The following is a 10624-nucleotide window of genomic DNA, read 5'->3' on the forward strand; positions in this document are numbered from 1 at the left end:
GGGTTGCCAACTCCAGGTTGGGAAATTCATGCAGATTTGAGGGGTGTAGCCTGGAGAGGGTGAGGTTTGAGGAGGGGTACAATGCCATAGACTCCACCCTCCAAACCAGCCATTTCTTCCTGGGTAACAATTGTTGCCAATCTCCAGGTGAGGGCTGGAGATCACTGAAAATTACAACTGCTCTTCAGGTAGCAGAGATCAGTTCCTCTGAACCTCAGACAGGTACAATGCCATAGACTCCACCCTCCAAACCAGCCATTTCTTCCTGGGTAACAATTGTTGCCAATCTCCAGGTGAGGGCTGGAGATCACTGAAAATTACAACTGCTCTTCAGGTAGCAGAGATCAGTTCCTCTGGAGAAAATGGGGGACTCTGTGTCATTATACCCTGCTGAGGTCACCACAGCACATTGACGCTGAGTGCCCAAGGCCCTGGCACTCTCCCAGAGCCTCTTTCTAGAGCTCGTATTTATTTCCACAATGGACCTTATTCCTAGTAATGCAATAAAACGGAATTCTACCATTAGAGTACAACGGAATAACGGTATTATCATAAATCCAATTAATGCTGCAGTATGGGGTGGGGAGAAAACTGACTAACATTTTCACAATTAAAAATGACAATCCAATTCCCAATATTAAAAGTGTCCTCCTTCACAGTTCCATTTTATCACATCCCTAATTCCCTCTTGAAAATGCTTTCCCCGATCAATTCAGTCTCTTCCCTATTTGGAATACTGTCGGCCAGCTGGTCAATGGTCCTCAAGCAGATAAGGGAGCAGAGCGATAATAGATGTGCTAGCAGTTTATCAGTATCACTTTTTGACAGTCTGCCCTGCTTGAGCATTCAACACAGCAGGTATTTTACAGATCTTGATATGCTGGACATGTTAAAGAGCAGGGCCATGTTTTAGACCTGCAAGGGAAACCATTGCCTGTGGTTAACAAAACCTCCTACTAATTCCATATGTGCATAGTCTAGCAGGGATTATTCACTGGGGGGAAATGCACTCTCCATATGCTCAGAGACATTTTCTTCCATTATTATAGCTTATTATCTGCCAGGACTAGCGTTCTATGCAAGTTTCAAGGCCAAGCTCAAATCAAACATCGGTCAGTGGCCCATAGATATCACAAAAATTAAAAAGCAGATAACCCACAAGCACATGTTTTCATCAGGGTGTCAGATAAAATCAGAATACTCTGTTGACTTGGGTAATCAACAAGCTTCACCGGCCCAGAGAATCAGTTGAGAACTCCTTATGAACCCAAAGCCAATCACACGGGAGATTCTCCACTCTCCCAGGCACTTGAAACAAAAAGAAAAAAGCAGGGGGTGGGGGGAGAGAAAGAGAGAACCAAGCTCGTATAAGAGGATGGAGGATACCAAAGGCAAACCTTCCGGGCCCCATCAACACCCTCCTATAGAAGATGCAAAGGACCATTTATTTATTCATGCTAAGCTGCTGTCTTGCCTTCTTTCCATTGCGTGGAAAGGCTCAGCAAATCCTCTCAAGGAAGAGGAATGTTAAGAATGCTTGATGGAGGCTTTGAACAATGGAGAAAAATAATGCAATTTACAGTCCCTTAAGCACGCGCGCATGTGCACACACACGCACACCCAATGAAGCACAAGGGAACACTCCAGATTCCAAGCTTTTTGTTGGTATTCTTGCAGAAAAGCTGTGTGTGTAGTAACGTCAAGTCACAGCTGACTTATGGTGACCTTGGCAAGTAGTTTTCATGGCAAGCAAGTAAGCAGAGGTGGTTTGTCATTGCCTTCCCCAGCAGTCTTCCTTAGTGGTCCCCCATCCAAGTACCAACCCTGCTTAGCTTCCAAGACCTCATAAGATCGGGCTATACCATGCTGCCTTCCACCCCTTGCAGAAAAGATATTAGCAAAACAACAAAAAAATCCACCTTGTAAGAACAAGTTAGCAGATTAGTAAGCAGCCCCAGTTTACTAACTTAGGGTGGTAGAAGCAACACAAAAAGTGAAGGGGAAGCAGCCCGTAGAGTGGCATTCAAGAGGCATAAGTGCAGTCCTCCCGTTTCCTTCTGTGTAGCATACCACTAAGACCTCTCATTAGAAAGAATCAGTGTGTAAAGTCTTTCACACACATTGCCTGGCAGGAATTTGCATTGATTGGCGTCGTACAGAGGAGGTGCACAGCTGTGGGCATGATCTGGAGACAGCACAAGGTTTACACTACCAGAATCAGAGTCCAAGGCAGTCCTGCCAGGAAGCTAGCTAATACCATCCTGGAATCTCCGTGGGCGCTCGCCTGACCCTGACAGCCGACCAACAAAGAGCTTACACATGGAGCCGGGAATACTGAAGGTGCCCTTGCAACACATTCCTTCCTCTGCTGCCTGCTCAGCCTCTGAGTCACAATGAACAGGGCTGCAGCCACTGGTCAAGCGTGGCGCCTTCTGTGAATCAATTGCGGGCCAACAGGTGTTTCTCTGGACTACAAAAAAAGTAATGTCAAGGGGCCAAATCAACTCCACACTCCCATTTCTGTTCTCACTGGCATACAGTTGTGCTCACGGCATCCGTGCCAGTGGCTTTGCCCATGAGGCTGACAGCAAAACCATCTCTCCTTTGCGAATTCATGGCTCCATCCCTGTATGCACAGCATTTTAACCAAGCGGGCATTACATTTGTCCACCCTGCTAGTTCTGCTAGTTCAGGAGCACCATGCTGCCAAATGCTCTTTCGGCAGCATAAAGTGGCAGCACAACAGAAGAAGCGAATGGTGGAGCAGGAAAACGTGAAGAGTTAAGAGCCACAGAGGAGTATGCGATGCAAAGAGAATTCTGGGACTGGACATGGGAGGCAAGATCAGCCATGGGCAAAATCAGTGTCATTAACAGATGGAGTAAATGAAAGAACAAAACAAATACAAAGTGCACTATATACTGAACAGTGCTCAAAAACTCCTAGATAATAATAACAGGGTTGCAGAGAAAGCAGCCGATATCACAAAGGCTGGGGGAGAGCTTTAAGGATTTAAATCCATTTAGGGGACCTAGATCCCTAGGGTTGGCAGTGCCTGGATCTATATATTCTTGACACCATCCTAAACAAATGCATCCTTGGTTTGGAAGCTGGAATTAGCTGCAGATTCTCCCTATGTCAGGGTACGGGGGCTCAATCCAGAGAGGCAAGGGGCCAGAAACAAAAGAGGTGGTCAGCATCAGGCAGTGGAAAGTTCTCAAAGGGTGCCAATAAAAATCCAGGGGCCAGAGACAACAGGAATAGCCATGAGCAAGCAAGATCTGATGCCCAGGGAGGCAACAGATAGAGCAGGGTGAACAAAACTGGAAATCTCAAGCTTATGGCTCACAAAGATGAAACAAGGATAACCCTTTCCATGGGGAGGATGAAGAGTTAAATCTTCTCTTCCTTGCTTGCATGGCCCCCAAGGCAAACTGAGGCTGTATGAGCCTACTATTGACATTTTATGGGCAACCAAGATCTGTGCCCTTCTGTTGAGCCTTCAGTCTCAGTGTGATCTGCCCACATGACAAGTTGTCCACACCAAAAAGACAACATGGAAACCAAGACTTTAAAGGTATTATGATTGTTCCCTAGTATCATGTGTTGAAGCCTAGTCAGATGATAACCTGGAGCATTTGGGTGCAAGGTTATGACGCTGGGACCTGGCCAGTAGAAAGCCTGGTTCAAGACCTCTCCCCCCCCCCATCTGCCCTGCACCCAAGAGGGAGGAGGAAGCCATGTCCAGAGTTGCTTAGTGTGGTGAGAGCCAGCGTGGTGTAGTGGTTAAAAGCAGCAGACTCTAATCTGGAGAACCAGGTTTGATTCCCCACTCCTCCTCCCCATGAAGCCTGCTGGGAGACCTTGGGCCAGTCACAGGTCTCTCAGAACTCTCAGCCCCACCTATCTCATAAGGTGCCTGTTGTGGGGAGAGGAAGGGAAGGAGATTGTAAACTGCTTTGAGACTCCCTTGGGTAGTGAAGAGTGGAGTATGAAACCAACTATTTGCTATAGCATCTGTCACAACTGGACTTACTGGAGAACAATTACACCAGGCCAGCTGCAAGTGGTCATGTAGGCACAGACTTCTCTGTAGAAATCTTATCCTTCTTTTATCCAAGGTTTCATGTGCGATCAGATCAGAGCACTTTTACAGCATCAGATCACTAGCTCTGTGGACACGAACAAAGCTGAGAATTCTGTTCACTGCAGGACAGGAGGCTGACTGAGGGTGAATGACTGTCCACTCCCAAAATATGTAACAGTAAATAACAATTTCATTTTATGCAGACACAGTTATGCCCCCGCCCTTCCCCATCAAAGGCACGTTATCAGTAACAACTACCATTAAACCATATTACAAAGAAGCTTTAAAGCCATTTTTAAAGGATGCATAAGGATTTTATTGGTTTCTTATATATCCGCAGGCTTCACTATGGACCAGACCAATTTCCCCTTTCCAACTCGATTATTGATTTCAGCTGCTTTTGAATAATTGAGAAGCGTGTGGGTTGAGCATCTCGGTCCTCTGTGAAGGGTCTACAGCAGTGAAGACGTGTGGGATGGAGGAAACCTCCCCGGTTCCTCGACGGGAGGATTTATTTCATCTCCTGGGAGGCTCACTGTGAAGTCCAGATTGGAGCATATGTGTGTTGTGCGTGAGGGGGCGGGGAAGGGAGGGAAGGGTTTAGGTGTCATTGCTCAAATGTCCCATTAGCGAGTCTGTGTGCAGTCAGCAGCTCGAGGAGTTGTGCTATAAATATTCATCATGGCATCCATTAACTCTACACAGTCCCTTTAAGCACAACAATGCCCTTGGTGGGGAACAGTTGAAAGGGACCTAAATGCAATCTTACCTCCAGTAGGGAAATCTGTATACGAAAGATTATACTCACACGCACAAATATATACATAGTCATGCCCCAACATCATAATGTTCTGCAATAATGTTCTGTATTCACAAGGTGCATGGTTCACACTTAGGGTCACCAACCTGCAGGTAAGGCTGAGAGATCTCCCACTATAACAACTGATCTCCAGACAGTAGACATCAGTTGCCCTGGAGAAAATGGCTGCCTTGGAAGCTGGACTCTATGGTATTGTATCCTGCTGAGGTCCCTCCTCTTCCCAAACCCTACCCCCACAGCCCCCCCCCAAAAAAAATATCTCCAGGTATTTCCAAACACAGAGCTGGCAACCCTATTCACACTGTTCCAATAGTAGTTTGGGGTTAAATCAGAAAATCCAACTGTAGAACATCAGGAAGAACTGCAATTTATATCTGAGGAAGGAATTTCTTCCACATGCGCCCCTCATCCCACCATGTGCTGAGATCAAGAGTTAAATCCCTTCTTCAAGGACCACCAACCACCAAGGAGGAATTGGTCACCACAAAAAGAAACAAGCAGGGCCTATATAAAAACAACATCCCCAAACTGTTAGGCTCTGTCTGTTCCACTGCCTGCTGTGATGGAAGCATGGCAAGAGGAGCCCACAACTTCCCTAAAAACGGCCTGGGCCTGCCTTAGGGATCTTCACAGGCAGCAGAGGCTAAACTCCAGGGACCAGATCTGGCCTCCAAGACAATTGTGGCCTCGGCCACACGGGCAGGAAAATGCAAGGGGGAGGCGTGGCTGTTTGCCCCGGAGCAAAATAACGCGCGACTGCGCAATCAGGCATTGGGTTGAGGTCCCGTCGAGCTCCCGTGGTTAGGGGGGAGGTGCGGATCACACGACACGGCAAAGAAGCGGAGCGGCGTGGCAGGATTGTGGTTTTTTTTAAAAAAACTGAAATGTGCGCATGCTCCGTTGGGTGCTTGTGTGCATCCCATGGAGACTTGGGGGGGGGACCTTTTTGCGAGGGGACATGGGGGGGTGCCGGATGCCACCAGAAACGCGATCAGACGCCCACCCTTGCCCCGCGGTTTCCGGAAACTAGTACCTCGGAGGTACTAGCTTTTTACCCCGCATCTTCGGCGGGAAGCCTCGGGTGAGCCACGGGAGCTCTACGCTTCCCAGATGTGGCACTGTGATCGTGCCCGGAAAATCCGCCTATCTTCTGTCTCTATAGCGTGGCTAATGCTCCGTGTGACCGGGGCCTGTGTCTGGTTTCTGGCGTCCATAACAGATTTTAATTAGGGTCTGGTTTAATAAAGTTTGTGTGTTGTTTCACCCATAAGGAAAAGAAAAATATTCCAAAGTTGTAACAATAGAAAAAGAAAATGCTACATCTCTATATGGATTTTGTATACAGTATCCTGGTTTGGCCTGAACGTACGTACTCCAGTACTGTGGTGCCCTTATTATTAGGTGGCACTAACTTTGTTATGCTGCCTGAAGGGTCAATTTGTATAGCTGAAAACATTTCTGGCTCCTAGTCCACTGTCCAGAATGGCTCCTCTGGGAATAAAGATGCTGGCTGTACCTGCTTATACAGCATCGCATAAATGTGATTTGTGACTGTGCACTTGCAGGTTTCTCAGTGTTCTTGTAAGGGAAATGGTAGCTTTACAGAATGATCCTGTCTAAGCAGGGCATCGTGGCTTAAAAGATCCCAGCACTAACACTGCTACACCTGCACTGTAGGATGGCACAGACTTGATGCTTCATTTGCACACTGGCCATACATTGCTGTTAAGGCGCAAGCACACCCTTTGAGAATCATAACACAACACAATCCTCCCCACTACAGGACAACCACTTCCTTGCCTGATTTAGAAATCTACCATGTATGGTCTGAAGATGCATAATGAAGCTCCAGTCGAATAAATATCAGTTGCATAATGAAGCTCCAGTCGAATAAATAGTAGGTATCAATAGTTTATGAGTTATTTTAGCTTGCAAAAGGGTGTTACAACATGCATTTGATCTCCCTTCAAAGCATTATGTACTGGGCTGCTATTATTCCCATTTCAGAGAAAGAAAACTGAGGGTCAAAGCCACTGAATGCATCCATGCTCAAGTTCTCCAGCCACAGGAGCGTACTGTTAAGGATTATTTCTTTTCATTTCTCTGCTGCCCAGGATCATAAAATGGCCATGCACCAACAGTTCTGAGTAATTCCAGCAGAATCTGTAGGAGTTGACAAAGGCATCTGCCTAAAGGCACTGTTAAATTGTGGGATGGGCTGACCGATCCAATTCCTGACCTGCCACCCTTGGACCATTTCCCATCCTGCGTGCCTTCCGCTTGCCAAGGGGGAGCCAAGCTTGGGGGAGCGTGCACAGCGATTAGGAGCTTCACGCAATGTATTCATCTCTGGGCAGGGTTAGAGGGCAGGCCCCTCCTAAAGCAAAATATCCCCCAACCCTGTGAGAACATGCACACTTAAGAGAGTCATCAGAATTCTCTCACTCCCAATTAAAGACAGATAATCTCACTCTGGTCATTTGGGACTACAGACCTCCTACTCAAACTACCAGCCCAGACTTCCAAATGCATTTGCAAAACCACCACGATGAGAGGTTGATATTCCCTGGACCTGGCTTTTCTGACCTGCTCATCTGCCACACAGCCAGCTTCCCACTTCTTAAAGTGATGTGTCTCTCCTATGCAAGGCAGAGCAAAGAGAGAACACCAGCATGCAGCAACTTTGCATTGTACCCAGGAGATGATAAAATAATTAAGAGGATGATGCTACATTTCTCCTCCTGGAGGCAAAGATTTACAGTCCATCCTAGCTCTGTGGCAATCAGTGGCAGGCTATGAATTCAACCCCCGGCAAACAGAGTCCCCCACCCCCAAATCCAACCATGATGTAAATGTACTTGCCAAATGCATCTGCATTCATATCTAGAAAGTGATCAGAATTTGACCTTTCAGGATGCAGAAGGCAAAATATATCAGGATGCATTTGAGAAATTAACGCTGATGCATGAAAGAATAAAATGTACTGGCTAGATCACTGGTGAAATCCCTCGTAGTGGGAGAAGTGATAAGGAAAAGGCAAATAGCCTCTTAGGACAGCGGTGAGCAACACAATAAATGCACTCTCTGGAAATATCAACAGTAGATCAAAGATTACATTCCCTCTACAGAAATATTATAAATATTTAGGGATGGGCAGTGGAGAATGCAGAGAGAGAGCGTTTGTGTGTCCACCTTTCCACCCTGCAAACAGTGTATTAAAAACATCATAAGAATGGAATTTAAAAAAACAATAAACACCCACCACTGGGTCAAAGCAAACCAAGTATTACCACCATCAGCATCTTCCACCAGCCCTTATAACAGCTCAGTCATGGCAGGGAAGCAGCCTCGTGTAAATACCTCAGCAGAAGCAGCAGCAGAGGAAATATTACTGATCACACATTTCACATGTTCCATCCAGTCCCAGAGGGGAAAGACACAACTGGCATACGTCTTCATTATAACCACCAGGGAATTAGGCAGGGGCTGTTGCATTCACAGGCACAGTTTCCAAGCCAATTCAGAAGCCAAAATCTAGCAACATTTCCACCAATTCTTATCAAGTCTGACTAGGTGCTGGGGGGGGGGGGGGGGGGAGAGAGAAGGGCTTGACTACCTGCATCAGCGTCGTGCGCTCACCATCTTTTACACATGTTGCTATATAAGGAGAAAAACCAAAATAGGCGCAGGCAGGCGAAGCGAGGCAACTCACCAGCTGACAGGCTGCGGGCTGAGCTGCTGGTGCAGAGCCACGGAGAAGCCAAAAAAGCTGCCGTTCTCTCCATACTTGAGGATGGTCTCGGTAACGTCTAAATTGAAGGCGGAACTCTCCAGGAGGTAGAGGCTGAGGCAGAAGAGCCCGCCGAAGAGCGCCCCGGGCATGCTTGGCAGCCGGCACGAGGCTCGGCAATTGCCGCGGCGACTATTCTCCGGCGTCCACCACCCTTCGGGGAGCTTCAGTCCGTCGCCGGACTCTGCCGCACACCCTCTCGCCCTCTTTGCCGGCTGCTGCCCGGCCAGCTTGGGACTGTACAGATTCTCAGGCAACCTGGCTTCAACATCGCTTCCCTCTCCCCGCTCCTGCCTCCCTCGCTCCTCCTCGCTCTCTTTTTCCACTCCGCTCCTGCAGCCAGGAGGAGCGCCGCGGCTTCCATACGGCAGACACGCCCCCTTTCCTACCACATCGCCGCTCCATAGGACAGGAGAGAGACACCCAGAAGGGAAAGCAGGTGGGGAAAGTCCCCACAAATCCAAGGCTTGTCTCTCCTGCCTGGGCTCTCAGAAACTTTCGGAAGGAAGGAAAGAAACTGTCGCACACGATCCTATCAAGATTATGCCTCTAACCCAGTATTAGAGCAGGAGATATGCTGCAGGGATTCCAAAGAAGTGGTTTAGAGAGGGGTAAAGGCGTTCCATGTAGACTCGTTTATTTTGCACCACTGTCACTCCCCCTCGAACAGGTTTTTAAAAGAACACAAAGATCTGTCAATCAAAGGCAAAACTGATTTGATGAGCAATGACTCCCCTCTCTGGGCGAAAAAAAAATCTGATTTGCAGCAGTGCCAGGTAGTGGCTGATTGTGCTGGACCACTCAGCCTCACCCAGGCCCGTAGCTCAGATTTTGATGCTTGTAGGGCAAAAGATTTTCTGGTGGGGCTGGTGGAAAGGTGTGCCTTTTACAAAACATTTTAATATGTTTTTAAAAATATTTTAAAAACATTTTAAGAAGGAGCTCTTGTGGGGCTGGGCCTTTAAGGAAGGGGCGGAGCCCGAATAGCCCCACCGTAGCTTTGGTCCTGGCCTCACCTACTCCACAGGGTGGTTGTGAAGATAAGACAGAGGAGAGGAGAACTGCTCCTTGATCCAACAGTAATTTCCACATATGGTGGGGGGGGTTGTCTATGGAGCATGACTTTGCTGCTTCCTCCCCCCGTGCAAAACGTCCCCTGAAATGCTGCTCCTGGGTGACAGAAAACTTTCTGGAACAGCATAAGTTCTGTAGCAGGAGGGGGAAATTGACAAAAAATCTCCCCCTCCCATTCTGTTTGCAGAAATCCTCCATGAGACGCATGCCTGCCCTGTGCTCCTTGGAAGAGTCGAGTGATGGGATTCAAATGTAGTAAATAAGCATTAGAAAAATGTGTGACTGACCTGAGATCACCTAGTAAGCTACTGTGGCAGAGTGGCGATTCGAACCCAGGTCTCCCAGATCATACTCTGACATTCTGAAGAAATCCTCCATGAGACGCATGCCTGCCACGTGTTCCTTGGAAGAGTCGAGTGATGGGATCCAAATGTAGTAAATATTAGAAAAATGTGTGAGTGACCCGAGATCACCTAGTGAGCTACTGTGGCAGAGTGCCGATTCGAACCCAGGTCTCCCAGATCATACTCTGACATTCTGACAACTACACCGTGCCTGCACTCAGTCCAGCAGCAAGGATCAACTAACTTGTGTCCAGCATCAAGGGCCAACCAAGCTAAACAGCCAGATTTCATTACATGAGTTGAAGAAGAAGAGGGGATTGGATTTATACCCCGCCCTTCACTACCCTAAAGAGTCTCAGAGTGGCTTACAATCCCTTCCCTTCCCCTCCCCACAACAGGCACCCTGTGAGGTAGGTGGAGCTGAGAGAGCTCTCCCAAGAACTGCCCTTGAGAGAACAGCTCTGAGAGAACTTGTGACTGACCCAAGGTCACACCAGCAGCTGCATGTG

The 10624-nt window shown here is 47.8% G+C and overlaps 1 protein-coding gene across 4 annotated transcripts in view; it reads right to left on the reverse strand.

Moving 5' to 3' along the window:
* The window catches only part of ITGA7 (integrin subunit alpha 7), a 90034-nt gene extending 81019 nt beyond the window's left edge, over positions 1-9015 (reverse strand). For all 4 annotated transcript variants that reach the window (XM_015405904.1, XM_015405902.1, XM_015405905.1 and 1 more), the window contains exon 1: positions 8620-9015. In XM_015405904.1, coding sequence (XP_015261390.1) covers positions 8620-8789 — 170 coding nt within the window. In that variant the 5' untranslated portion in view covers positions 8790-9015. The remainder of the gene's footprint in view (positions 1-8619) is intronic.
* Positions 9016-10624: the final 1609 nt, after the last annotated feature.

Source organism: Gekko japonicus, unplaced genomic scaffold (assembly GCF_001447785.1).
Source record: "Gekko japonicus isolate JY-2015 unplaced genomic scaffold, Gekko_japonicus_V1.1 scaffold246, whole genome shotgun sequence".
Taxonomy (NCBI): Eukaryota; Metazoa; Chordata; class Lepidosauria; order Squamata; family Gekkonidae; genus Gekko; species Gekko japonicus.